The sequence below is a fragment of the Colletotrichum paranaense genome (assembly GCF_030867605.1).
Source record: "Colletotrichum paranaense strain IMI 384185 chromosome Unknown Scaffold_19.1, whole genome shotgun sequence".
Lineage (NCBI taxonomy): Eukaryota > Fungi > Ascomycota > Sordariomycetes > Glomerellales > Glomerellaceae > Colletotrichum > Colletotrichum paranaense.
This window is the reverse complement of record NW_026848977.1, coordinates 578,344-606,175: the sequence shown is the minus strand read 5'-3', so window position 1 is coordinate 606,175 and position 27,832 is coordinate 578,344. Positions and strand designations below refer to the sequence as shown.

Genomic DNA, 27,832 nt, shown 5'->3' with positions numbered 1-27,832 from the left:
AGACTTCCTGGTCGATATTCGTAAAGTGAAAAATATTTGGTACTCCGTCAGTCCGTACAGACAAACGTGTAAGGATCGGTAGGTTCGAACGCTTTCAAGGGCTGCTCGGACAACACCAAGACTCTAGCTACTAGCGGTGTGATCATTGTTGATGGCGTTCAAGACACCCATGCGAACTCATGACCGGAGCCGAGATTCGCAGCCTATTTTTCACGGAGATTGCGGCTGGGTCGAGACGGCTCGGAGCGCTTCAGACTCAAGTGCGAGGATGCACGGTAGTATTCGTCAATTGCGGGCACGTCGTCCGCACGTTGCTCTGGTCCAGGATGAATATAGAATGGGCTAGTGGTCGATCCATCAGCCTTCGCCATGAGCAACGATGAAGTGAATAAAACGCTTTGACAATTGTGACCGGCTCAGCTGTCATTTTGAGCATGGCGTATTTTTTCTAGGTCCTGTTGTTTCCGCGCCTAAGAACGAAGAGGAGGGGAAAAGGGAGTCATAGCGAAAAACGGCAATTGGGGTTGGCTGTGTTTGACAGACCGGGAGGATCCTAGGCAGCTCAGCGATCCAAAGGCGCCGTTGTTTCCTTGAGCAGTATTGGTGATACGATTAACGTCAAGAACGTGGAGACGGGAACAAGTGCTGGGCCGCTCATAGTGCTGGACCAAAAAAAGCTTGGCGACTGGAATCCGGCGAGCGTTCCGAGCGGGAGTCGTAGGTAAATTAAGGTGAAACCAACTTCCGATGGTGAGGTAGGAGCTGTGGGATACAACCGATGACTAGACGAATGGACCCGTTGACCCAGAGCCATAGGTATGCAATGTTGCTTCAATGGATGGAGAGCTGTGTTTAACGCTGCCCACGTCGATGACGCTGGGCTGGCGGATTCGTGACACTCGTTGGCATGTCGCCATGCAAGTGACAGAAGTCTAAGCAGCCGAGAATCGAAGCCACCGGGCGCAATCTAGAAAGACTTTAGACCGTCTGTCGTGCCCTAAGGACAAACTTTAAGCCATTGGTGCTGAAGGGTCTATTCTTTCGAAAGGTTTGTCCACGGCCTGTGTCGATGTCAAAGCTCGAAGCCCCAACGTCAATCTCTTGTTAGTGCCATCGGGACCGAAGGCTTAGTTTGACTCGCCGCTTCCCGAGTCTCCGAGTGAACAGGCTTTGACCTAGTACAGCACTAAACGCTCTCCTGTTGATGAAGCCATAATTATAAGTGGACTTCCGCCTCGTCGTTGATGAAGTTGAACATACTGGCTACTTTAGCTGTCGGATATACCACTGTCCATTGCGAAGCGATAAATTCAGATTTTGGATGGACCGCAGAGGATGATACCTGAAGTTTCGGTACCATTACGTCGTCGGTGGTAGCTCTCTCGATATGCTTGTTTGGTCGTCCAATCCTCTTCGTCCGTTGGGGTCATCATTCATGCGACTTCATGCAAAGCCTCCCCGCTGTGCGCCTGTGCGAGTTTGACATTCGGCCAATACCGTAAATTCTCCGACTCATATCATTGGATTGCCAGGGCATCCCCTCCCGACTAAAGCGGATGCATCCTGGCAAGTTCTTTCCAATCGCTGCGAGCTTGAATACCGAGACGGTCCAGATCAGCCAGCGAATCGCAGCTGATGGCGAATGATGTGAGGCCTTCACGCAGGCTCTTTAGCTGATGCGCTCTTCGCCTAGCTGAAATTGGGAATGCCAGAGCGTCCACTTGTAGTCCACGTGTGATTATTGCTGGACAAAGTCAGTGTCAAACATGAGAAGTAGCTTGATGCAACGGTGCCGAAAGATCAGTCTAGAGACGCCATCTATCCTCAATAGTAAGGGTGGCTGGAAACGTACTTGATGGCATGAATCTTCTCTCTGCTGTTCTCGCGCTTACACGAAGCTAGAAACAATAATGCCATCAAGACGATAGCGTTCGTTGGCTCGCGGCTCGATCAGCAAGCAAGTTTCGTTCTTCCGCGGGTGGTGACATCGGCTGCGGTGAGAGGGACGTGCGACCCAAAGAATGGCGCAGCGCTTGATGCGTGCTGCGATGCAGCGAGAAAGAGGCTGTGATCAAGAGAGCGAGGTAGGCGCGAGTGCAATAGGATGGACCGGTCGAAGCATGATGTGGTAGCAGATGTCCGAAATGTTTTGCTTAAACGGCCGTTCGTCACCTGAGGGAGACGACGGCGTGACTTCTCACCATGGTAGCAGAATGAGACAGTACAACAAGGTGGCCCTGGAGCACGTCTGTGTTGTTGCTTTGTGGGATGGTGAAGCAGACATCCACTAGAAATTGATGGTGTTGAAAAGGCAAGATGAAGTCAAGCTTGCACTAGAGGTAAGGTAGGGTGGGTTCTCGTGTAAGCGAATGGTGCTATTCGTAGAGGGACGTTTTTCGTGATGATGATGATCGTCGCTTGGGCACGCACATGGAGTGTGGAGAGAGTCATGGATTGGTAGTCAGGTGGATTCGATTGCGAATCTGACTTTGAAAGGCGCATTGCGATAATAGATTTTTGGAAGAAACAAGCCGGTCGTGAGGCCATGAGTCGGTGTTTAGCGCGTTTCTTGATTCTCGTGTTGGTGGCGGTGGTACCGCGGATTGCCCATAGCTGAGAGGGGCAAGACAAGAGACGACAAAATGACAAGGATATTATTCGCACAGAGACGATGTTGAAGACGGCTGACTGCCGCACCACTGTGTTCCCGTACGTGGAAATGGCACATTATGGGAAGGAACTGAGTCAACTCAGCCCCTCAGTCTCTGTGTCTCCGCGCTGGGACTTGCCAGAAGCGCGAGGCATCTACCTGGTTGAAAGAAGCAAGTGCGACTCGTATTATCTGGGTTGGGAAAGGTCGAGGTCGTTGCAAGCAGGAACAAGAACGGTCCAGGCCTCCAAAGGCAGGGAAGTTGGGTGGTCGAGACTTGAGAGGCAATTCTGAGGTAGTAGCCTAGTGTCCATGTGCTCAATGCTACTATCTCATACCTGCCCCTCCCTATTCTCATGGACTGTAGACCGTAGCTGACAACTTGAGCACAGACGAACTTGAAGAGACAGACAATCTGAAAGCGTTCCAAATTCACGAAGACGTTACCCCTTGAACAGAGACTATCTTGAGATAGAGCCAAGTAGAGCCGGAAACATCACGCCAGGGTATTCTTTCGGTCATCTCCTGTTCCGGTAACTTGTTGGACATCTAGACAATCACAAACAGGTCCGAGTGCTTCAGGTTATTAGTAGAAGCGTTACATTCACAACCTGATTTCTTGTACGCAGTACTGTGTCTGTGGCAAGTGGTGGCTTTCAACCCACTGCTGTGGCGACGCTACCTTACTTTACCCTGAGGTGTGCTGCAAAGTCCCTGGCAAGCCGCAGGAGAGAGACTTGAAGGCGAGGTGGACAAGTCTGGGTGAAGTGTATATAGATGGTGCTGTTGGTGTAGCAGAGAACCCTTGACTTACCACCCGCCCGGTCTACTCCCACCACCAAAATCTTGAGAAAAAAGGTTATCAGACGGGTAATATGAACTAGCATGACGGGCATCGGCTATTCGGAGAGGAACATTGAAGAGGGGAAGGATGCCATGTGCGCCAGTGCGTCGTTACAAACGCCATCGATGAGGATTCCCGACAAGGTACGTATCGCGCTTACCTTTGCAGTTTTCCACTGCTGGAGCATCCCGGACGAATAAGGTGCAGTTGGAGTGGGGATGGATGGATGCTGAGAGTGGGCTCGAGGCAAGCACGGTACGTATCTCTAACTGGCACACTCAGTAAGGTACCTTAAGGTAAGTAGGCTCCTCTGTGCTCCGGGATCTCGTCACTGTCCGTCCAGGTTGACGTTCTCGCAGAACCCCAGGCACCGGAATCCCCATATTTTCCTGAGTAGGACCCCCGGTCAGAGAGAGTGGATCCTTCCCACCTCATTTTCTGTGCTTGCAGTAGGTAGGTAAGTACCTCTCTCCTTCGCGCAGACGTTCTTGCTCTTTTTCGCCGTTGTTCTGAACTTTTGGCAACTACGAGCCAATCCAATGGACCGCCCCTGCCTCTTGACACTCGAGCTAGTACATGGTGGGCGTGGCTTTTCTGGTTGTGCGGCGTGCAGCGTGCTCAAGCCGTTTCAACTTGTCCCCGTCCTAATGTCCTTCCCTCCCACTTTTCACCATTTTTACCCATGCAACCTGGAAGCTGCAGAAAAACCACTTGCACATGTTGCAGATGCACCGCGACGCAACAGATTGCGGATGGGGATGGGTGCACACTCTCTGCACATCTTTTCCCACTTTGCACATCTGTACCTTATTCGCACTTCGACCTCTCCACCACCTCCATTCATAACCGTAAACACTACTCCCTACACAGCAGTAGTGCACACTATCCCACACACTCACGACACTCTCGAGCTTTGTGAAGACCTGACCTGAACACACACCCACGGAGTAGTCTTCCACGCACAACACAATTACACTTTAAGTTCCTGCTAGCGTGACGTCCCTCTTCCTCTGTTCCACACCCACTCTTCTCCTTCTCTGTCTTGGACTTGTCGCCATCCACTTCGTCCCACGGCGTGGCCCTTGTCCATTTCTGGTTCCTTCACCCCTACTTCATACTGCCCTATTCCTAATTTTGCTTCTTGTCCGGCAGTCGGACATAGCTTCCCTCGTGTTTCGCCCAGTTCGTTGGACTCTGACTGGGTCTCAAGTTGCAATTTCGGTCCTAACCTGCTCTGGAGAAGCTTCAAGGAAGCACGTTGGAAGCAACACACTCAATCACTCATCGTCTCTTCGAGCCTTCGAGGTGCTTGCATCTGCATCACGGACGGTCACTCCTCGACTCGACACCTCGCCGCCGCCATGTCCTCTCCTGTCTGTTTCCTACCTTACCCGTTGTCCCCGTTGCGGCTTGCCTTCCTTGCCCCCCGTCCTGCAGTAGACAACTCCAGCTGCAGACTACGGAGTATGCGTACGGTGGCAGCTGCAGCAGTGCAGACATCAAAACTCCACGTTCCCGGCTAGTACCTTAGACACTCTCGCTCGCACTGCCCAAGAACGTTGCTTCCCATGGGACATCCCCGTTGCCCGACAAACGCACTCTGGTAGTCTATCTGGTGCTATCCGTTTTCTTACCACATTTCCTGCCTTTGATGATACTGAGAAAGACCATCCGTACCGTCTTCTTTTTCATGTTCTTACTTCTTCTTCCTCTCATATCTACCTGAATCTTCGTAACTGAGCTACGTAACGTACCTTCATACAATCGATACTCGCATCCTTCAAACGCCCTCCTTTTGCTGCCTCCATGCTGGTCTAAAGATACCTCAAGGTTTGTCTTCTTCCTCTGATCTTTACTCTTGTCCGTATCGTCCTCGACTCAGCTCCGTCACCTTTCTGTTTCTATTCCTCACCCCCAGTTCGCCCCAACTCGTGCCGTCCCCCCCACACCCCCTGGTCTCTCTTCTCTCTCTGTCTTTTCCCACGTCTGCATTCCCCCCTGTCATACTGGCCCAGGGCCCAGGGCCCATAGCCTCCCGGTCGAGAAAGAGTCAAGGCTCCCTGTTAGAAAACAGACCGACCTGCATATCGAAGCAACCGAAGGGGACCCCCATGTCAAGTTCAAGTCGAGCTTTTTTCTTCCCTCTTCTCCAGTCGGGTTCCTCTCCACTGCATAAGACATATATAGCCTCACTGCTCGACTTCTTCGTCCAAGGTGCCATTGTTCTACTATAGCGTGGGACCTATAGCTTCCCTGTCCTTGGCTATAGCTGTGCCAGATCTACTCCTGACCTGTACCAGCTGTCATCTATCCCTCACCCTCAGAACCCTGTCCCTTTTCTCTCAATGGCTCACATCGCAAGCTGTATGCTCGATGAAGGCGAGTCCGCCAACCCGCCGTATATAGCGAAGCCGCCCTCCCCACTACTCCCAATGGATTCGGTATGGACATCGCTCTTTTATTCCAACTACCTACACGTCCTCTATACCTATGAGTTATTCTTTAGCTGACCACGTCTTGGGATTCTCTCAGACATCACAAGCACCACCATTGTCATCATCATCAGATCACAAGCCCTTCGTGTGGAGGATGCACCACCCAGACACCCGGAAGTACCAGCTCTTCCCAAAGGATCGCCAGCAACGGCCACCAAACAAGAGCCTCGACCCCGAGCAAGCCTTCGCCCTCGCCATGGGACAGAACGACAAGACCGAGAAGCCCTGCACCAGCAGCGGTTCACTCCGCCTGCGCATCAAGGAACACAACCTCATTAGACGGCGTAAAGTCAGCATCCCCGAATTGGGCCCCATGACGACTGTCCAAGAGGTTCCCATGGACTCACGTAAGTATCTGCCCTCCAGCTTTATCAAGCAATACATAGCTGACAAGCTATAGCCACTATTCCGGGACGTCCACCGCTCCACGAGAGATCTGTTAGCGCACCAGGACACCACATCAAACAGCACAAATCGAACGGATCCGTCTCATCGATAGCCGCGGCCGACGCCGATAGATCTGGTTGCACCACTCCAGCCCGCTCACCAGACCGACACCAACGATCTACCTCAGAGAGCCAGACTCCCCGCCAACCCGCCTCGCCGAAGCAATTGGCGCCTCTCGTCATTCCTACCCACATTGGCAACGTGCCGCGTCTTGCCAGACAAATCTCCCACAACCGCATGCGATCCGGCAGCACCGGCCAAGACTCTTCTCAGTATTCCGCCCGCGCCGATGATTCACCTAGATCACTTGCCCGAACTCCGTATACGCCTTTGACCGCCTCCACCGCCCTCACGACTCCACTGTCCGCCTGCCCAACTTTTATGTCCGCCACCACTCCCGTGTCTGCTCCCATTATGGAGGAACGTAGCTCGACGAAGCCCTGGGAGTTGAACTACAGCCAAGACGCATCCACCCCTGTCCAGCTCAAGAGCGAGAACTCTGCGTCACCTGGTAACGACGGCACACAAAGGCCGTTTGTTCATAGCCACAGGAGAGGTCAGTCCGAGTCTGGCAGTATCATGGACCGGGGACGGCCACGGAAGCGAAGCGAATCACGAAACAACAACGGTCTCATCCCCAAGCGAAGCTGCTCAACAAGAAATAAGAGTGCTGAACGTCGGGCTTTCGAAGAGCTTCCTAGTGGATTCCGAGCCGGCGAGGCACCCAGCCATATCGAGCAAGACGAACTGGCAGCTTTGCAAAAGCAGGCCTTCGGACAGGCTTCCCGATTTGAGGTACTCAGAAAGGAGGATGTTGAGCTCCTTTCAAGGGTAAGGGTCATTCTGTGCCTCATTATCGAACAGCGAAAACTGACAGTATACACAGGAACTTCGTCAGCTCGATGAGCGCACCGAGTATCTGCGCCGCACCTACAACTCTCTGCGAGCTGGTCGGCGCAATCTGCACTCTCGTATCTGCCAGTATCTCCGCTCTCCTCGTACGGCTAGATTTAGCACAGACTCGATGCTTAAGCAAGAGGAAGCTCTCGCTGAGCTCGATACGTCGATCGACGATTGGGTGAACAAGCTGGAACAGGCTGAGAACCGTCGTACACGGGTACGCCAAAAGCTTCTGGAACACGTCGCTGCTGCAGCTACCCTCACCACTCCCGCCGCGACGGCCGCGAGCGAGTCATTGCAGCTCGCCATGGGCATCCGCCCGCCTCCACCAGTGGGTGTTGGAAACATCTCCACTCCTCCTCGAAGCCCCACCAAGAACTCCTTCTCTTCGCACACTGCTAGCAGCTCCCCTTCACCACAACGGGTCGTTGCCCAAGTCCCCAGCACCATCGTCGAGCAACCCGTGATCGAGGAGTGCCCCGTTGCCTCGGTCGACAAGCATGTCTCTTCCTTCAGTCACCGCCGCACCGGCATGGAAAGCATCCGCATCTATGCCGACAGCGACGTGTACGCTCTTCTGGCCGACGTGGAGAATGAGATCACCAAGATGAGCGCTGCCGCAAACCAGACTGAGGCCACTGCGGCCCTGTCGGATGACGAACAGAAGGAGATCCATCGGGCACGCAGCCATGAGGCTCTCAGTGGGCTCGCAAATGAGAAGCCCACCGACGCCAAGGACACCAAGGACACCATCCCGTCTCCTCGCGCGCCTTCCCCTCCAGCCAAGGATAGCCCGGCCGACGACGGAGCCATCTTCCTCACTAGTGCCGTTTTCCGAGGCTAGGAGCCAGCCAGCCTCAGCTCTACCCCATCTTGCTTGTCCAATACGGCAGCAGCAACTATACTGCATTCCATTTCATCTCAATCTTGTTCTGTTTCGAAACCGTTATTCATTTAACGCTTACGCTCCCTACGTCTCAAACGACTTCACGGCTGACCCATTACCTTCCTTTCCCGAGAAGTGCTTTTATTTCTTGCTACATTATCATCACCAACTTGATACCCGTCCGCGACGCTCCTTTTCTTCTGTTCTATTACCAGTTGTTTCATTTATTGGCCGGCGCCACATTACCACCTTCCCTTCATCACATTGTCGTTTCCCTATACCGAAATCATATATTGCATGGTCATCTATTAGGTGTTGGTGGTGCGATCCTTTTCTTGTGGGAAAATGTCTTGGCCCCGGCGTGGACAGACAGCCATTTCTTTTCATGTTACAATACCGGTTGTGTGCAACCTTGTAAGCTAGATCATCACGGTCAGTGGTCGCAGTGTGCCATCTGTACCGCAAAGTCCCTTCCCACGGGAAGAAGCGACAATCAAAAGAAACAAATTTCCAAAACCCACAGTCACCAATTCTGCAATACATTAAACGTGATTCCGTGATGAGCCTCATCAACACAACACTCTAACAGGGTTTCCGGGTCCTTGCCTCGGCCTGTCTCACTTTTTCTTTTTCCGTTCAAAGGGTGTTCTTCAACAACGCTGAAGCTCTCCAGTGTATCCACATGAGGATCTCCAGGGACCGCCACCCCCCAAAAAGCAAAGTCCCATGGAAACTCTAGCACACTAAACTTTATGACTTACATGATGAGGCGTACCTTATCTTGACTGAACTCCACCGACGACACTTCAGGCGGGTCGAAGGAAAAAGATGATTTGCGAAATGGAACAGTCACCGGAAAGTAGAGTTTGCACAACTTTGGAGACTGTCAATTACGTAGAGTTGACGTCGCTCCGATGAACGGATGATAGACTATCGGGTAATTTACGACTGCAGAGTTTGCGCGTCGTACCGTTTGATTACCGTTCTATTCTACAGACCGTGTGTATCACTATGTGGGCGGGTGGTATGTGTGTGTGTTGCGACGTCGTGCCTTTGAGTCAAATACTACAGCTTCTTGTCTGATTTAGTTCCATCTTGAGTTTTTCTAATGAAATATAGATAGAAAGAAAGAAAGGTCAAGGCACAGGACACATTTGGAGTCTAGCAGGCAGTGGTGATCTGTCATTGACTACGGCCGACAGAAAAGACGCTACCGCAATTGCGCGATAGCGTAGGTACGTGAATGAAGCCGCCGCCGCTGCCGGTGCCGCAAGGGTGCCAAGCTCATTTGACGTGATTTAGTCGCATCCTAATCTTTTATTAGTTGATCCCAAAGTCTTGCTATCAAAAGATCAAGCAGCGTTTAAGCAACGCCAAGCGGAGAACATGATTTAGCGTTTTTCCCAGATCAGATCATGTTTCGATGCCAAGGACGTTCGGCGTGACCGATTTTCCTCCTAGGGTGTCGCGTTGTATAGATGAAATGCAGCGTGACAGCCAAGTTCGTGCATCCGTATCTGAACATCCTGCGTATAAACACCCTAGAAATGATGATGTTCACGGCGACGGTAGAGTTGCAGGAGCGCAACGACGATCGGTGCGGGTTTGTGGGGCTGGTGCGACTTTGTCATGAGTCGTTTCCGGCGCCACGATACAGACGGGCTGAGTGATCCTAACTTGAATCCAGAGCCATGAGGACGCTGAAGGTTCAGAGGCGGCGGGAACGGGATGGTGCGCGCGCGCGCGCGCCCACGCGTGTAACCGTTTCTTTGGTTTAGCACGTTCCGTAGCAAAGTTGCTAACTTGGCTTGGTTGCGCTGCACTCGTTGTGGGGAGAGACCTCCCTCCCACCAGGGGCGTCACTATAAGGAGAGAGATAGGTTGCGGCTGCCCGCTACGCTTTGCCAAGCAGCGGGTATATCAGCTAGGTTTTCGGTTCATGGCAATCTCGTCATTTGATGTTTGCGATGTTGCGCTGGTGGGTAGTGCGCCCCCAGTGCACTTCAGGTTAAGTCTTGTCTGTTAGAGCAACCTTGCGGCTACTACAGTGCCTGTCGATCCTTCAGCAGGCACCGCTCAGTCGTACGGATAAGGTGCTACTTTCCGACCACTGTATGGAGTCGAACGCTTTGTAAGGGGTGATCTGGCTTGGTTGGTGCCATACCCTGGAGTGAGGGCGAGGTTCATGACGGTTCGGGGCAGCCATCTAGTTGCTTCACATAATGTGACATGACGGCACAAAGCTTATTGCTGCAATGTGCGGGATACAAAAGTCTCCGTACATAATCCGGGGGTGGCGATTCGAAATGCGCCGCGTGCAAAACGGGAGAGACGCCCGCTCGCAGCCCGCCTTCGGGGAGGCGCACGCGCCGTTTGACAACCGTTTACTTTTTATCAGTGCCAGTAGCCGAAGAAACGGCTAGGTCATATTCCAGTTGGGTCCCCGTTTGGTGGCTTGCTCCCGGGATTTTCTTCGCGAGAAAAAAAGAAAGGAACGTAGCCAACGGCGTCGCGCCCGGATCCGGCACGGATGAACCGGAGGTAGGTATTTGATGTCTGTCAGAGAGACCTGGAGGCTGGAGGGGGGAGACTTCGAACGCACCCATGTCGATTCGCTAGTGACAGGCTGACAGGCTGAAGAAATGTTCTAGTCAGGGGGGCAGAGCGTCCATACCTCGTGACGTGCTAGACCAAGTACACGACGATCGCCATTTGGTCCTAGTTCGTTGCTCGTAGTGAGGGAAGAAACTCGCCTAAAGGCTAGGCAGAAACGGCGAAACGCTAGCGTTGGAAGCACCAACGTCCTCTTTTCTTCTTCTCGCGTTTCTCGTTTGCCGCAGTTATCTTGAAGGTGGGCGGCCAACGCGAACGGGTCGCGTTTTGGCAGACAGGAAGCGGAGCTGTGCAGCGTGTGGCTGACTTGGCCTTCCCAGGATCCTGATCCCTTCAAGGGATTGTGTTTTAAGCAGCTGTCAGTCACAGACAGATGGCCGGAGTATCGGCCACCCGCGCGAGGTGGCAGAGATGATGGAGAGCTGTTGCGGTCGAGGCGGGGTGCCGATTCCGATTGTGGCTTTCCATGGTGAGGTCCTTCGGTGTTAGTGTTACGGATAGTGTTGGTCAAGTTGGCGGGCATGTGGGGGGAAAGCAGAACTTCGACAAGCTTGTTCTGGAACACTGGGGCCGTTTCTTGATGAACCGGGCCCAGAGTTGCCCGGGTCCGAGTTGATGAAGCGCAGCCCGCCTGTCTGTGTCTCTGTGCCTTCGTGGCTCCGTCACCTCCCGGACGTTCCATCCGGTGCGCCGGCTTGAGTTGAGGGAGGGATCCCAAGCCTCTGAGACGGGGCGACACGACGTAAGAAGGGGTTCTAGAAGGGCTTTTTTGGCACAAGGTTAGTGGGGAAGGGGCTTTTTGCAGTCTTTCGTGCATTCGCGTAGATATATCTTGTTCCAGACGAGTGGAGGATGATGACAAAATTCTCCTCCTTCAGGACCACCCAAGGCTGACACTCGGTTGGTTGTTTTGTAGATCCATAGTGGTTTGGGCCCTTGGCTCTTTGGGGGCTGGCTGTCGGGCTAGGGATCAAGGCAGAGCCTTGTTGCCCGCGCCTTCGTGTACCGGGGGATGTCGCCGAATATGCAGGTTCAAGCATCGGATATGGGGGGGGGGGGGCTGCAAAAAGACTTGTCTCGAAGGTTATCTTCGGAGTTTTGTTTCGAGACCCGGGGAAAGGGGATGTGCTCCATCTCAAGGGTTCGTTAGTTGTCGCAGATATAAAGGGCTTCTTTCGCAGGGCAAGCTCCCTCCGACCTGCCTAACTTGGGAATAACGTCGTATGCCCGTAGCTCCTACTGGTTCAACAACTTGTGCTGATTTGTGCATAGTGCAGATAGTTGGCTATTTCAATGAGATCATGTTTCCGTAGAGAATCGTTGATGGTCGAACTAGGCCGATACGCCGAGGATGATTCAAGAGTGACATACCAAGGTGTCACGCCATGTGATATGCCACTGCAATTGGACTCGCTCTGTTCGATGGAGTAAAACGAGGCACGACTAGGTGATCAAAACTTCGGGGCCTGATTGATTCTCCCAACGTTGGGTGGCTCTCTGCTTCCTCTGTGGCGAAAAGAGCCTAGTTCGACCTGCAGCAATAATGGTGGTTGGAAAGACGAGGCGACGTCTTTCTGCAATATTGCAATTCACACGAAGAACCAGGTGTTTGTGGCGCAATGGGCGATGTAAATTGTAGAGGGCCAGCAAAAGAGTTTCAATGCTGTCGCAATGGTCTCCTTGGTAGACACCCGATTTGATGTTGGTTGAATCTTGTAAGTTGATTGGACGAACACTTGTTCGCATTCAGCCTTGGTCGAGTGACCCTTGGGACCGAAGGAAGGCTATCGTTGAGTGACTTATGCTGGCGTGTAAAAGCGGTTAAGGCGATCTTAAGATCATCGAAACGACCCCGCACATGAGATGTGCGATCCTGCCGGAACCCGCCCGCTATTCTGCGCGTTGAAGAATTCTAGTTCGTAATCAACACGATCCCGCCGTCGTAACCGCATTCTGTTTGTTGACTTGACAGGGATTGGCCAGGTGATGGTACCGCAGATTGGGATGAACTTCTGCCAGGCAAAGACGGTACTGCAAGTGTGCAGATACGCAGATGCTGGGAGCTGAGCATAGAAGACTTCAAGGCGGCAGAAAGGGTTGGCCAATAGGTCGAGTCGAGAATGACTCCTCCCCAGCAACACATTGCTGGCGCCGATGAGGAGGCATGCTAAGACGATATCCGCTTGCAGATGTAGAGAGAGAAATTGCCCGAGGCACTTGCGTTCTTGAGTTCATTGATTGTTTCAGTGGCTGAGCATTGCTGTAACTTTAAACACTTGTCAAAGTAGACAAGGCGGGGGAAGTGGATCTGTGGGCTCATGAAGGTGCATACTGCAGTAACCTCGGATCGATCAGTGTGATAGATTAGCAGAGAATGAAAGAATGAGCAAACAACGTGTTGAAGGGTGATGTTGAATCTTCGTTTGCATTGCAAATTGATGTCTAAGTTACCTAGCAGCAGAACGTTGAGGAATGCCGCGCCGGGGCCATGGTTCGCCTGGCTTAGTCATCTGCTATTGGCGTACTGGGGCGCACCTCCCTCACCAAACTAAACACTGAAATGTGGCACGGCTGGTGGTCGTCACCCTGCTGAGCGGATTGGCACGTGAAGTGACCCTGACCAAAGCTAATTTCCGGCCCAATCAGTTCCCTGCAGAGGACCGTCATGCGGTGCGCGACCGCGTCCTCTCCGAAATTTGTTGACATCGAAGTACTCCGTACCCTTCATTTCGCATCCCGCTTAACGACAGATCCCCTTTCTGTACTACGTGATCACGAACTTAACACGCCGAAACGATTCTGAATTTGTGCGAAAAGACGCTCTAGTTACGACCGAAGAACTGCTGTCCGCCATCGGACGCAACGACATCGTTTGCGGGGCCTGTACCTGTAGCTGCATCATTCCAGGAATACTTGGCCATCGAAATCGAAAGAATCCCACTTGACGATCCCCCGGTTTCGCCCACCGAGACCGCCCGCCCCCTTCGACGCTCGGATGATGGTCTAGGGGCAGCTCATGAAGGCGCTTTCAATACCAAAAGCAGACCATATATCGACAATCTAAGCTTTACCGCTGTTTCGTCAGAAAGAGTGGCCGACGGCTGTTGGACGATATCAACGAACAGGCTTTGGCTGAAGGCCCGCCATTCCTACAATTGGCAACCTCTGCCTTGAAGTTGGGCGGCAGGTGCCCCAAACCCAGTCGCAAAGATGGCTCCCGCAGGTGGTGGAAACATTAAGGTGGTGGTGAGAGTGAGACCATTCAATAGTAGAGGTACGGATCACAGTTGCGACGTCTCCGCGTACCCCTTGAGCGGGTGCGCGAACGGGAACATGCGGTCGACCGAAATGCTGACCACTATACAGAGATCGACCGGGGCTCAAAATGTATTATCGAGATGAAAGACAACCAGACCGTCCTTACCCCGCCGTCCGAAGCTCACGCGAAAAACGCAAAAGACGCTGGCCAGAAAGTGTTCGCCTTCGACAGATCGTACTGGTCATTTGATCGCAAGGACAACCATTATGCCGGCCAAGACAACCTATTCGACGACCTTGGTCAGCCCCTTCTCGAGAACGCCTTCGGCGGTTACAACAACTGTATCTTCGCCTATGGCCAAACAGGTTCCGGAAAGTCGTATTCCATGATGGGATACGGCAAGGAAGTTGGTATCATCCCAATGATTTGCCAAGATATGTTTAGGAGGATCTCAGCCTTGCAAGAGGATAAGCACTTGCGGTGTACGGTCGAGGTCTCATACCTCGAAATCTACAACGAACGAGTGCGAGATTTGTTGAATCCAGCAACGAAAGGAAACCTCAAGGTTCGAGAGCATCCGTCAACCGGCCCATACGTCGAAGACTTGGCGAAGCTGGTCGTTGGCAGCTTCCAGGAGATCGAGCACCTGATGGACGAGGGAAACAAGGCCAGAACTGTCGCCGCAACAAACATGAACGAGACGTCAAGTCGAAGTCACGCAGTTTTCACCTTGATGCTCACCCAGAAAAGATTCGACCCTGATACAAAGATGGAAATGGAAAAGGTCGCCAAAATTAGTCTGGTTGACTTGGCTGGTTCAGAAAGAGCTACATCAACTGGTGCCACAGGTGCTCGACTGAAGGAAGGTGCAGAGATCAACAGATCACTATCTTCCCTGGGTCGAGTTATCTCAGCCTTGGCAGATATTTCCGTTGGGAAAAAGAAGAAGGGTCCCGGTGGACAAGTTCCGTATCGAGACAGTGTTCTCACGTGGCTGCTCAAAGACTCATTAGGTGGAAACAGTATGACGGCCATGATTGCAGCCATCAGTCCAGCAGACATCAACTATGACGAAACCCTCAGTACCTTGCGATACGCCGACTCCGCGAAGAGAATCAAGAACCACGCGGTTGTCAACGAGGATGCCAACGCCCGTATGATCAGAGAACTCAAGGAAGAGCTTGCTCTGCTGAGAGGTCAACTAGGGGGAGGAAGTGTTGGGGCAGGCGCGGTTGGAGGAGCTGCCGGCGGTACCGTCACGTCAGAAGAGGTCTATCCGGAAGGCACTCCTCTAGAACAGCAATTCGTGTCGATTACATCTAGCGATGGCGCTGTGAAGAAGGTTTCCAAGGCCGAGATTGCAGAGCAACTTAATCAGAGTGAAAAGCTGTTGACAGATCTCAATCAGACCTGGGAGCAAAAACTGCAAAAGACGGAGGAGATCCACAAGGAGCGAGAGGCTGCACTCGAAGAACTCGGTATCAGCATTGAAAAGGGCTTCATCGGACTTTCCACTCCGAAGAAGATGCCCCATTTGGTCAACCTTTCAGACGATCCGCTACTTGCCGAGTGTCTTGTGTACAACCTCAAGCCAGGTTTGACCACGGTTGGAAATATGGACACCAATGCTGACAATCAAGCAAACATTCGTCTTAACGGGACTCGTATCATGCACGACCATTGCGCTTTCGAAAACGGACCCGACGGTACCGTCATGGTCATTCCGAAGGAGGGAGCGTCTGTCATGGTCAACGGCAAACGAATCGAGGAGCCTAAACAGCTGCACTCCGGTTATCGTGTTATTTTGGGTGACTTCCATATTTTCCGCTTTAATCACCCTATGGAAGCCCAAAAGGAAAGAGCAGACAAGAACCTTCTGCGTCAATCTGTGACGGCTAGTCAGTTGCAGAATCTCGAAAAGAGCATGCCGACGCCAGCTGTCAGCCCGCGACCAGGACACGAACGGAACTGGAGCAAAGCTGGTTCAGACTTTGGCGACAGTCGGCCGGACTCTCCGATACCGTTTCGTGCTGGACGTGACAACGACTTCATGTTTGCAAGACGAGAGGCAGCAGAAGCTATACTGGGCCCGAACCAAAATTTGGCTAGTCTCACTGACGAGGAGCTCAATGCACTATTCGAAGGAATTCAACGAGCGCGTGCCGAGCGTGTCAACGTTCGCGATGGGGATGATGACACGGAATCTGTCACCTCATATCCGATTCGAGAAAAGTACATGTCGACTGGCACAATTGATAACTTCTCTCTCGATACCGCCCTCACGATGCCCTCGACTCCAAAGCAGGGTGAAGTAGACGACAAGTTGAGGGAAGTGCGAGAGGAGATGCAATCTCAGCTTGACCGACAGAAAGAGGAGTACCAAGACCAGCTTAAGACAGCTGAAGCGGCCAACGTCGAAGTGGAGGAGATCAAGAAGGAAAAGGTTAGGATGGAAGAGACCTTACAGTCACTCAAGGAGGATATGCAACAACAATTGGAGGTGCAACGTCGCCAATTCGAAGAGAAGCTCGAAAAAATGGATCCCTTGAAGAGGCCAAAGGCAAATCCCAAGCTCTCCGACGAAGAAATCGAGACTGCAAAGCAAGTCGTGAAGCTGTGGCGGACTAGGCGCTACGTTCGCATGGCAGAAGCAGTACTGCAACACGCCTCAACTTTGAAGGAAGCGCAGATCATGAGCAACGAGCTTGACGAGGGTGTAGTTTTCCAATTCACTGTCGTGGACCTCGGCCATTCCCTTTGCTCTACCTACGACATGGTTCTGAATGGGTTGACTGGCGAAGGAGACGACATCCCCCTCGAAGAAACACAAAAGCCATGCATCGGCGTGCGCGTTGTTGACTACAAGAACTGCGTTGTGCACCTTTGGAGTCTGGAAAAGCTACACGACCGGGTTAGACAAATGCGGCAAATGCACCAGTATCTTGACCAGCCAGAGTATGCTCAGCACTTGAGTCTTGATAACCCGTTCATCGAGACTTGCATGCCGCAGTATACGCTTGTAGGAGAGGTCGACGTGCCGCTAAAGGCTGTCTTTGAAAGCAGGGTTCAAGACTTCGCCCTGGATATTCTCTCTCCCCATACGTCTCATGCCATCGGCATGATCAAGCTTTCGCTGGAGCCATCGCACGCTAGAGCACCATCCAACACGCTGAAATTCAACGTTGTGATGCACGAAATGGTCGGCTTCGCCGAAAGAGAGGGCACGGAGGTTCATGCTCAACTGTTCATCCCTGGGGTCTCGGAGGAAGATGGCATCACCACCACACAGTGGGTCAAAGATTTTGACGAAGGGCCTATCCGCTTTGAGAGCGTACATAGTATGAGCGTTCCTCTTTTCAGCCCGCAAACCGTCACCCTCAGAGCAGCTATTTTCGCCAAAGTTTCAGCAATGCATCTGGACAAATTACTGAGCTGGGATGACATGCGCGATGCTGTACCATTGTCCAGAGGAAAAGGCAAGGGAGCGCGCATCGCCGAGTCACAATTTTTCACCGAAGAGAAGCACGACGTATTGGCAAGGATACAGATTCTCGAACTGAACGAGGAAGGAGAGTACGCACCCGTTGAAGTAGCACAGACGAGTGAGATGGACGGCGGTACTTTCCAACTTCACCAAGGGCTCCAACGCCGCATTGCCATCAACATCACGCACAGCTCTGGCGATGCTCTGCCCTGGGACGACGCGATGAATCTGAGGGTGGGTAAGGTTCAGCTTCTCGATCAGTCAGGAAAGTCGCCAGATATGACGTCAACGTCACCTACCGTCACCCTCAAGCTCGCCAACAAGCCTGCCTTCCGCGATAACGCCAACGGTACTCGAAGCATCACGCTAACCGGCCAATGGGATTCGAGCTTGCACAACTCCCTGCTTCTGGATAGAGTCACCGCGGATAAGTATCGTGTTCAGATGACGGTTGCCTGGGAGATTAGTTCCAGCAAGTTTGCGGAACCGATGAAGTTTGCGATGCATGTCTGCTGCCAAATCATGTCAAGATCATGGGTGCGACAGACGTCAATGTTCTCCTCGCTGTGGCAAAGCGTCCGTTTCGTTCATGCAACTAGTGCTATATTCACACTGTCGATGCGGCCGGCTCCTATCAAGAGAATAGGCGACTTGTGGCGGATGAGCAGCCAGCACGACTACGTGAAAGGAGAAGAGCAGCTCACTACCTGGACCCCTCGAGGAGTCTCCCTGGTTAGCGACTTCATTCTTTCTCGCAAGAAGAGAAAGCGAATTGCGGAAATCGGAGCAGTGCAGACCCTCCTCAAGAAGATTGGTCTGCCAGAGCCGAAGGTGAAGGCGACAGAGCAGGAGACACCAGAAGAAGACCTGCCGCCTCAACCCACGTATCAAAACGACGATGACGATCTGTTGAACGACACACCAGAGAGCTCGCAGGTGCCAGAGGACGACGAACTTCTCAACGGAGACGGGCAAGAAACGCCACAGCCAGAGGGGGAAACTGAGGCAGTGCAAACACCTCAAGAACCAGAGATACCTGAGCGAGAGAAGCACATCCTTGAGAAATGCATCAAGCTCTGGAACAAGTACCCTGATCCGCTGCTGCAGATTCTCAGCCCAACGAATACTGATCCGCCGACGGACGGCTCTGCACCGGAGGCTTCCGCTCCGCCGAGCCTGATCCCTACGATTATCCGAGTTCCGAAGAACCCCAAGGTACTCAAGGGCGGCTATCTGCTGATTCCTAACAGCAGCTCTACGAGATGGGTTAAAAGATTTGTAGAACTGCGACGGCCATACCTGCACATCCATTCTGTCACTGATGGGGATGAAGTGGCCATCGTCAGCCTACGAAACTCACGCGTCGACAGCCAGCCTGGCGTTATCGGGCTCTTGTCGGGTGACGACGATGACACGGGTTCGCAAACCAACGGCAGTGTAGAAGAATTCCGCCCGAGCCATAGACGAACTGCGTCTGGACGTGTCATCTCAACCATTTGGACAGGCACCGGTACAGGTGGCGCAGCCAACGGGCCTGGTGGAGGCTTGCAAAGGCTAAGTGAGCGACTGCAAGCTGGAGTTTTCGCGATTTACGGCACGGACAATACTTGGCTGTTTGCCGCACGTAGCGAGCGGGACAAGATGGACTGGATCTTCCGCATCGACCAGAGCTACTTCTCGAGCAGCGACAGCGCCAACGGCAGCGGATCGGGCACCCCCGATAGGTATGATGATTCTCTCATCGGCGGGTACTGATTCTGTGGACCAGTCATGAGTTCATCAACGAACCTCTTTTTTCCTATCTTACCAGTCTAGAAAGACGAAACCCCAATTTGAAACGACGGCATTGCATGAGCATTGGGCACACGCTCATTTTAACCACATTTTCTCTTTGTTCCGTTTGTATAACGCACGACACGACTTGCAGTATACCCTCTATGGCTTGGAAAATAGGATTGCGGAGGGGAGAGAGCAGGAGGAGGAAGAGCTGAGACGGAAGACGGAAGTCGGAAGACAGCCGATAATTGTCTTTTGGTTTGGGAGAGGTTGGCTATAGACGAGGTGGACGGACACGCAGGAAAGAAACCTGCGGCACAACGAATGACACAAAAATCTAGACAGAGACAGAGAGCTGCCCCTTGGGGAAAGAGGGGGATGCAAATGAGGTCAGCCTGAGGCAATCTGCGCTCGTTCTTCTTGGCTGCTACGAAGACTTGGATCCCCGGCTTGTGGCTAGGTGAGAGGGCTTGCACGATGTTATCCCACAGTCAAGCTGCTTGGATACTGCATATAGTTTTACGAAGATATATCTAATGATTAAATGGTTCGAAGCAAGATCGTTGAGTTAATGGAATTAATTTCTGGGGTGTGGGAAATAAACGTCTATTCTGGCGTACACATGGCTTCAAAGCCGTTTAGATGTCTACGTCTACCGTCTTCGCCAATGCGTTGCGGCATAGCCCATTCAGAGTCTCCTCCGCACCAATCATACGTGCTCATCTGTCCCCGAGGTTGGTAATGTACGACGAAGTTAGCCGCTCTCTACACCCAGAGAGGTGTCGAAGCTGCCCGGGACGCAGAGGTCTCGCGCGCCCTGACGGCATTGACTCTGCACGAATCAGCTGAACCCATATCCATGGATAGATCCCACAGCCCGTCGAATTCTACCGAAGAGTACTCGGGGAGAGATCACGTTGCATCGTCCATGGCTCGCTCCCCATTGCGCTATAAAAAGAAGGCCAAAAATAAGAAGCAAATGCTCAATACAAGAACTGGTACATGAATCCGACTGGAGTTTAACTAAGAATGAATGTCGATTTAGGGATTACAACTTTGCGCTCTCGGCGACTTCGCCAATCTTGAGCTTGCCGCCGTACTTTTCGAGCACCTTTTCGTTGTGGTACTTCCAAAACACCTTTGTCGCATTCTTGCCGGCGAAGCGCTTGAGGATCTTTTCGCCGCCTGGGTGCTCTGATTGGAAGGCTGGAAGAAGTTTGTCAGCATACGGAGTAGATCATGGGTGATGGCGAGGAAGCGTGTGTGGTGATGAGAATGAGAGAGAGAGCGGGAGGCGATCTTCGCGGAAATTGGGGGGCCAACTGCGGCCATGATGAGGATGCGTGAGTGGTCGCCGTACCTGTGATGTCGTAGACGCCGTTCTCGACAATGAGCCACATGTCCTTGTCGGTCTTATGCTGGGCGACCTCTTGAGTGGTGAACGTCTTGGACATTTTGGCGGTGTTTAGAAGGGGTTGCGTGAGGGGTTCGGTAAATTGCGTTATTGTAAGCCGAGTGTTGACAGGCTACTGATAGTATTGCAGGTATAGGTCGTGAGATGCCTGGTGAGAAGTTGGTGTGAGGTTGAGGAGAGTTGGAAGTGAGTCGATGAAGAGGAAAACGACGGAAATGGGGGAAGCACGGGGTTTGGTGTTGGCGTTTGTTCGGTGTCGTCGCAGCGGCAATGCACCACACGCTGAACTGCACTCACCGGTCCGAGTGCGTGCGGTGCTGGGCGCGCGCGTGGTTGTGTGTGCCGTCTCACTTTTGTCGAGTCAAACTTACCTCGGCTCATCTAGGCGCGAACAACGGGGCGACGTCATTCGATTCGTCTGCTGCTGATTGGGGGTGGGCGACCTGACTCCGCCGGCACTAAAGGCCCCAAGGGTGAGCACGGGAGGAAACCTGGAGTAGCAAAATGCGGGAGCAAATCACGAGACTCGCATTTCTCATCAGCACAGCTCAGCTTGCAAAGATCCGAGGCTCCGCTGGAGTTTGTGTCCGTACCACCCTTGAATAGAAATGCTGGTAATGCTGGGCTTTTGGGTGTGTGTGACCTTTACTTTTCTAGCCTTTTTTTGTTTTGTAATTACTCCCTGGGCCAAGGGTATCCGGGGTATTGCTGGGGTCGATCAGGCACATGGGATTATGGGAACGATGCCGAGGGCAGATAACAGCCTTGTTGGCCATACCGGGTAGAGATCATGGTACGCGGATCCTTTCTCTCTTACTACCTGCACACATCTATCAAGATGATAAGCGGCGATGTTAGTGCAGTGCAGAGGGGAAATTTCGGACAAGAGAAACGAAATGCAGAAGCAAATCCACAGGAGCGCCATGCCATGACCAATCCCGTCTAAACCCCAGCGCCAAAAACACCTAGCTAACTATGCAAGTGTGCTCGCATGCCCATGAGGGGAGAGCTACTCTAAAATTGTACAATCATGCTTCCTTTATCCAGCGCCCGTCTAAACATGTTGGCGAACCCAGCGGTTCCCTGGCAGTCGCTTGCCTCGTACTTTTCTATGGCCTTGGGCATCCACTTCCGGTAATCCTCGATTCGATGTTCATTCTAATGATGGCTGTTAGAAATGGCCAAAATGGAAGGGGGAAAGCTTGCGGCTCGAAGGAAAAGTAGATCAAGACAAACGCAAGAAAAAACATACCGAAGGATGCGTGCTCATAAACTCTGGAACCTCCTCTGCTTGCCCCTGCTTAGCCGCCATATCCATACGCTGCCAAAACGCAATGGCCTCGCGCGGGTCGTAACACGCCTCCGCCATGAGCATCAGCCCAATATAGTCCGCCTCGCTCTCCTGCTTTCTCCCCATCGGCCGCGCAAACATGAGATCCATGAACCCGGTGCCCAGGTACTGCACGAGTGCCATGACCGGCGGGAACATGCCCGAAAGTATCACCATGCTGCCGAGAAAGATGTTGGGCCCGATGGACTGCGTCCAGCGCTCGCCGACGTGCTGCGCGAGGTTGTGCGCGATCTCGTGGCCCAGCACCGCCGCCAACCCGTCCTCGTTGCGCGTCAGGCGCAGGATGCCGCTGTGCACAAAAACTTTACCGCCGGGGAGCACGAACGCGTTGAGGGTTGTCGGGTCGTCAATCACGCGGACCTCCCAGTCCTGGTCCTCGAGCCCGGAGACGGGAATCAGCCGGCGCATGACGCGCTGCACCATTAGCACGCGCGGGTCCCACGAGGGGAGGAACCGACCGCCCTGGGACTCGACGTCGTAGATGACGCGCTTGACCTGCTGGGCCGACAGCGTCTCGACCGAGGCCTCGGAGTAGCAGTTGAAGCGCCTGCGGCCCGAGACGGGGACGGTCTGGGTGTTGAAATATACAAAGGCGATGCCCGCGAGGACGGCCACGACGGCGGTGCCGGCGAAGCCACGGGACTTGAAGAAGCGCCCGATGTCGTCGACCGTCATGAGAGGCTTAGCGGTGCGGATGTTGTATTCTCGGAGGACTTCGCGGTGGGCGGGGTTGCGGGGGTCGTAGCCGCCGGGCCCCTTCCCCGCAGCCGGCCGCCGGATCGTCTGGGAGAAGAGTCGGGGATGTTGTTGTTGTAGCCGGGCATCATTTCGTATTACTTGGAAGGGAGGGATTCGGGCTTGCTGTCGTGTGGCGGGGAGGGAAAGGCCGGCGAGTTGACGGGGCGCGGCGCGGAGGGCGGGCGGCCGCAGGAGAGCGCGGAGGGTGAACATGGCTGCGGGCGCAAGGGCTCGCGCCGGAGAAGCGGGCTGGGCCGGAGGATAGGCGCTTCTTTCGTTGCCTCGGCGTAAGAGCCTTTACGCAATTGACGAGCGGGTGCAGCTGTCGCAAGCGGGAATCGAGCGTGGGATTGTGCGATGTGAAGAGCTTCGTTGATGCTGTCATCATTTCGGAGTTCTTGCACGGAAAGAGCTGACGACGGCGATAACGATAAGAAGTGTGGCGTCGGAAATTTTAACCCAGCCACAGCTGGGTCAATTCTTCAAGGTAGCACTGTTGGTACGTCGTCCACAAGGATTACAATCCGTCAACTTTTGACTTTTGGTATTGAAAGCATTCAACCATCTTGCGCCATGGGATGTCTAAGCATCATTCGTAGCTTCCCTCCATGTCGCCTGAAATCATCAATGCCATGAAATCTCTTTGGGCGCCACCCTCAGTAACGCCAGTCTCAAGCGAGCATCCAGGTTCCTTAGCAGAGATGACGACTTGTGAATAATAACTGGATTGGTCCTCGGTTCTGTTACCTTGCACATGGCTGGCTGTTCCTTGTCCACGGGTAGTTATCGTGAGGATCACTCTAATTGCTGACCTACTAGAATGGGTCTTTCATCCGCTCCTTGTGATCAATCATCCCCAGTACCCTGCTAGGGTCAGTAGCTCAGACCGTCAGCTTATGGGGGGTGACAATTCCCTCACACTTAGGAAGATTTTGGTAATGCGCTGGAATATTGTGAAGATTTTTGATTCCTTGAGTTCAATATCGACTTAGTTCTGGGTTTGCTCGAAATCTTAGACCCGTTTACCTTTTGCCTCGTATTCTCTCATAGACCTCATATTCCAAGACTCTCTGAACACGTAGGAACCCCGTAACATATAATAATGGGCTCCATCCCTCTCCCAGATCTCTCCCACCTATCCCCCTCCGCCCTACCCACCCCCCACGATCCCCCCTCCACCGCAAAGATCGTCTCAGCCCTCTCCCTCCACGCTCACTACGAAGGCGGCTTCTACATAGAGACAGACCGCGCCCCAACCTCGATCCCCTCCCCGTTCCCAGCAACGCCCGCCTCAGCCTCGAACGGGGCAGCACCCTCGACCAACGATCCGGACTGCCCTCCACTGACGACCGAGCAGCAGAGGCGGGCCCTCTCGTCCGCAATATTCTACTACCTCACCCCAACTTCGCCGATAGGCCACTTCCACCGGAACCGCTCCCGCATAACGCACTCCCTGCACCGCGGCCGCGGCCGCTACGTCGTCCTCCAGCCGGACGGCGTAATCGAGAGTTTTGTCGTGGGCGGCAACGTCGCTGCAGGCGAGAGGTTACAGTGGACCGTCGAGGGGGGCGCTTATAAGGCGAGCTTCGTGTTGCCGGACGAAGACGAGGGCGCATCGTCGTCGTCGGTGGCGTCTTCGAGTGAGGGATTGCTGATTACCGAGGTCGCTGTACCGGGGTGGGAACCTTGCGATCAGGATTTTTTAACGCAGGAAAAGTTGTCTGAGTTGGTGGGTGAGGATAAGGCGAAGGGGCTGGAATGGTTGATCAAGAAGGAGTAAATCAAGACTCTGACAGGTAGGAAAAGGAATAGATTGGGGTATTGAACGCTAGGAAGGAATTTAAAGAACAAGTATGGTATCTTTTTGTGCTATGCAGTATGTTTCTAAAGTCATAATCGTACAGGCCTATGTGCGCCGCTCAAAGCGTTGATTCGTATCGCGTCTGCAACTTCTCGCAAGTCTGTATGCACAAAAATATCGTTGCGAGCTATCTTGAGCTCTTATTGCACGCGTGCTGGTGGTTCTCGTTTGAAGCACGGCCTAGTCTAAATTGTCGTCTGATAAGTTTGTCGTGGAAATCAGAAAGGGAAAAGCGGGAAGACAGCCTAGGACTCCGGCTTCGCCATACGTAAAGAACGCCCCGTCTATTAGAAAGTTCGTTAGATCATGTAACTCGCTTCAGTCGGTCATTTCCTTGTTCTCTGACGGACTTTGCGCAGGAATGGCTTCATCCGGGTATGGTTTGCGACCCCATACAACCCAGACATGCTGATAAGCATGTATTTGCATGTTGGAAATGTCTCTGCGGACATCGACCAGAGAAACCTATGTCACAAACTGCATGTCAGAAAACAAGAATGGAATATCGAATAATTCCTCTCGAGTGAGACTTACCTGCACCTCTTCCTGCTGTCTTTCCAACACCTGCGTAAAGAGTGCCATGCTGAATCCGCTGAGGCCGTCCAAGAAATTCTGCTCCCAAAGCCTCCCGACATGCTTGTGCCTGGGGTGCTTGGCCCAGCCGTTGATCGGGATCTTGAAGACGCGCTGGTGGACGTCCACAAAGCCCACCTCCTCATACCACTCTCGCAGCATGTGTGCTCTAGACAAGGGGCGCCCAATCATCTCACTGGCGAGGTTCATGTCGTCCACCCAGCGAGATAGAGGTGAGTCGGGGGCAAGTGTGTCGTCGTCGCTCGTCGCCTCGAGATTGAAATCCTGGGACTCGAGCCAGCCGCCCGGGCGCAGGGAGTCGAAAGCCTGGCGTATGACTTCGTTTTTGAAATCGCCAAATGACCCGAGCAGAACGCGGGTGTGGACGTAGTCGAAGGGTTCTTCCCATTGCCACGATTGTGCGCTGCCGGTAGAAAGGTCAGGACAGTGTGTACAGGGGGGAAACCGTTGTCAGATGAAATGTCACAACACTCACGCATCTTCGATGTAAAAGTGAACGTTTGGTGGAACGGCGTTACTTTGGATCGGTGACAGGTCGATACCGACTATCTTGGCTTCCGGGTACACATCTCCCATATCCATGGCCCATGCCCCCGTACCTGTGCCGACGTCGAGGATCCGCTTGGGACTCCCTTCGACGGCGATCGGGGCGAAGTGTAACCTGCCGCTGAACAATTCTGTGAGTGCAAGCGATTGAAGGTCTAGACGCTCCTGCTCTGCAGGGTCGTTGGGGAAGACATAGGCTGGATGGAGTGTGTGAGCTTCTCGAATACGAGCCAAGTAGAGGGTAAAGCTACGGAATACTTACAGCCTGCTCGATACGCATGATACGTCCTGCCGAAATGTCTGGGAAAACACTCGACGTCGTCGGGTAGTGATTCAGTCTCCCTGCACGAACGTTGTTAGTCAGTGTAGATGAGGCTAAAGTAGTTCCGCGTGGCAGGCATTACCCCTCATGAGGATCGGGCTGGTGGAGTTTGTTAGTGACATGAGACGAACGATGGGTAATTAGACCTAGTTTTTTGGGGAGATAACATAAGGGGTCCAAGTCAAAACGTACGTCAACTTCAATGTGGCTGTCGTGCAGGGATGACTTGTCGGGGATTGCCTCAAATGTAAACTCGAAACCATGAAGACGACCATCGGCGACACCTGGTGGGAGAAAGGACATGACTGTGGTCTGCGACATGAAAAAGGTGACACAATATGAGGTGCGAAGCTCGAAGCTCGAATGGAGGGCTATGCTGGATACTTTAGCTGGGCGCTATGTATCCGCCTCCCGGAGCTTTTTATCTGCGAGCTAACGTTGACGGATTCGGAACGACGGTTGTTCGATTCCGGTTGAGCGCCAGCCTCATGGAAGACTGGATGGAACGAGTGGATGCGATTGTGTCGGCTTCTTCGCGATCGATCGTCGACGAGATGATTGGAACAAAGGAGAAGACGCTTCTGGCGTCGTTCTTGTAACGCCGCGGTGGAATTTGTGCACGTGTCTTCGGGGAGTTAAGTTGAAGCGTTTTGGTGCTGCTGCTGATGATGATGATGTAGTTGCCACCCTCTTCGCAGCTATTGAGACAATTGCGAATCTGTTGTAAAGGAGCGGGGGATGCAGTTGGACATCAAAGATGAACGGCGAAGAATCGAACGACCGAGCAGATAACGAGGAGAATCGGAGCCGAGAAGGTTCGCAAGAGCAGTGGCAAATAAGGGCGAACACCAGACCAGATCCCGATGGAAAAACAAAGTTTGGATTATTGAGCTCGAGATTAAGGTTGTTGAGGTAGGTGGAGGGCGGGAGGGGGGAAGTGTATGAGCTTTGTGTGTGAGTGAGTGTGAGTGAGTGAGTGAGTGAGTGAGTGGGTGGGTGGATGAGAGTGTCAGAATCTCAGGGTGAGCGAGCGATGGACCCAGACAGCTGGGTCGGTCTTGGTCGGTCTGAACCCGCGAGGGCGGGAAAGGCGGGAACGAAAACACGGGGAGACCCAGACACCCAGACTTGCCAGACCCAACGGGTTGGAACTTGGGACTTGGGTTGGTGTGGTTGTTTGGAATTTTGGTCGTGGTTGTTTGCTCGACTGAGTCCTCCATTAGGACTATTGCTGCGTCGTCTGACTGACACGATAGGTACCCACGAACCCGGGGACCCTGGACCCTGGGACCTGGGATTTCTGGCTCGGCGGTCCCCCTCCCTCCCTCCCTCCCCTCGCCTCCCATCCTGCTAATTGATTTAGTCTCTACAGATACCTTACCTTAATTATTCGTTGGAGCACATGGGCGACTAAGCTTCCGAGGTTACTCACTGGCCAAAAGCCTGCGTGAGATTGACAGAAAAGAACCCCCTTTTAGAAGTGTTTAACTTTGGGACCTGGCGCTTTCTTCCCCGATTTGCTACCGGATGTCGGGACGCTCTCAAGGAGGGGAGGGGAGGGGAGCAGCAGGGGTGGAGAATGGAAGACGGCGAATGGCCTTTTTATCGGCCGATAAAGGGGAAACCTAGAGGAAGGGGGGTCACCGAATCGC

At 53.1% G+C, this 27,832-nt stretch overlaps 8 protein-coding genes across 8 annotated transcripts; 3 read left to right on the top strand and 5 right to left on the bottom strand.

Moving 5' to 3' along the window:
• Positions 1 to 5,740: 5,740 nt before the first annotated feature.
• Positions 5,741 to 8,180, top strand: CPAR01_15488 (uncharacterized protein; the record flags this gene model as incomplete). The annotated part of the gene is made up of 4 exons (XM_060499737.1): positions 5,741 to 5,935; positions 6,027 to 6,336; positions 6,390 to 7,267; positions 7,323 to 8,180. Coding segments are annotated over 4 exons (2,241 nt in total), but the record flags the coding sequence as incomplete, so codon positions are not given.
• Positions 8,181 to 10,869: 2,689 nt separating this feature from the next.
• CPAR01_15487 (uncharacterized protein) lies at positions 10,870 to 11,652 on the bottom strand (the record flags this gene model as incomplete). The annotated part of the gene is made up of 1 exon (XM_060499736.1): positions 10,870 to 11,652. One exon carries the CDS (start codon positions 11,650 to 11,652, stop codon positions 10,870 to 10,872), a length of 783 nt encoding a protein of 260 aa, XP_060341736.1.
• Positions 11,653 to 14,045: 2,393 nt separating this feature from the next.
• Positions 14,046 to 19,333, top strand: CPAR01_15486 (kinesin motor domain-containing protein; the record flags this gene model as incomplete). The annotated part of the gene is made up of 2 exons (XM_060499735.1): positions 14,046 to 14,081; positions 14,123 to 19,333. The coding sequence occupies 2 exons, from the start codon at positions 14,046 to 14,048 to the stop codon at positions 19,331 to 19,333; spliced, it is 5,247 nt and encodes a 1,748-aa protein (XP_060341735.1).
• Positions 19,334 to 20,402: 1,069 nt separating this feature from the next.
• CPAR01_15485 (cytochrome b5) lies at positions 20,403 to 20,808 on the bottom strand (the record flags this gene model as incomplete). Its single annotated transcript, XM_060499734.1, has 2 exons — positions 20,403 to 20,560; positions 20,715 to 20,808. 2 exons carry the CDS (start codon positions 20,806 to 20,808, stop codon positions 20,403 to 20,405), a joined length of 252 nt encoding a protein of 83 aa, XP_060341734.1.
• Positions 20,809 to 21,782: 974 nt separating this feature from the next.
• CPAR01_15484 (peptidase family M48) lies at positions 21,783 to 23,070 on the bottom strand (the record flags this gene model as incomplete). Its single annotated transcript, XM_060499733.1, has 2 exons — positions 21,783 to 21,926; positions 22,021 to 23,070. 2 exons carry the CDS (start codon positions 23,068 to 23,070, stop codon positions 21,783 to 21,785), a joined length of 1,194 nt encoding a protein of 397 aa, XP_060341733.1.
• Positions 23,071 to 23,959: 889 nt separating this feature from the next.
• CPAR01_15483 (uncharacterized protein) lies at positions 23,960 to 24,637 on the top strand (the record flags this gene model as incomplete). Its single annotated transcript, XM_060499732.1, has 1 exon — positions 23,960 to 24,637. One exon carries the CDS (start codon positions 23,960 to 23,962, stop codon positions 24,635 to 24,637), a length of 678 nt encoding a protein of 225 aa, XP_060341732.1.
• Positions 24,638 to 25,036: 399 nt separating this feature from the next.
• On the bottom strand, positions 25,037 to 26,483 carry CPAR01_15482 (methyltransferase; the record flags this gene model as incomplete). Its single annotated transcript, XM_060499731.1, has 6 exons — positions 25,037 to 25,183; positions 25,253 to 25,715; positions 25,788 to 26,055; positions 26,121 to 26,200; positions 26,263 to 26,279; positions 26,373 to 26,483. The coding sequence occupies 6 exons, from the start codon at positions 26,481 to 26,483 to the stop codon at positions 25,037 to 25,039; spliced, it is 1,086 nt and encodes a 361-aa protein (XP_060341731.1).
• A 395-nt stretch (positions 26,484 to 26,878) lies between these two features.
• CPAR01_15481 (uncharacterized protein) lies at positions 26,879 to 27,400 on the bottom strand (the record flags this gene model as incomplete). Its single annotated transcript, XM_060499730.1, has 1 exon — positions 26,879 to 27,400. One exon carries the CDS (start codon positions 27,398 to 27,400, stop codon positions 26,879 to 26,881), a length of 522 nt encoding a protein of 173 aa, XP_060341730.1.
• Positions 27,401 to 27,832: the final 432 nt, after the last annotated feature.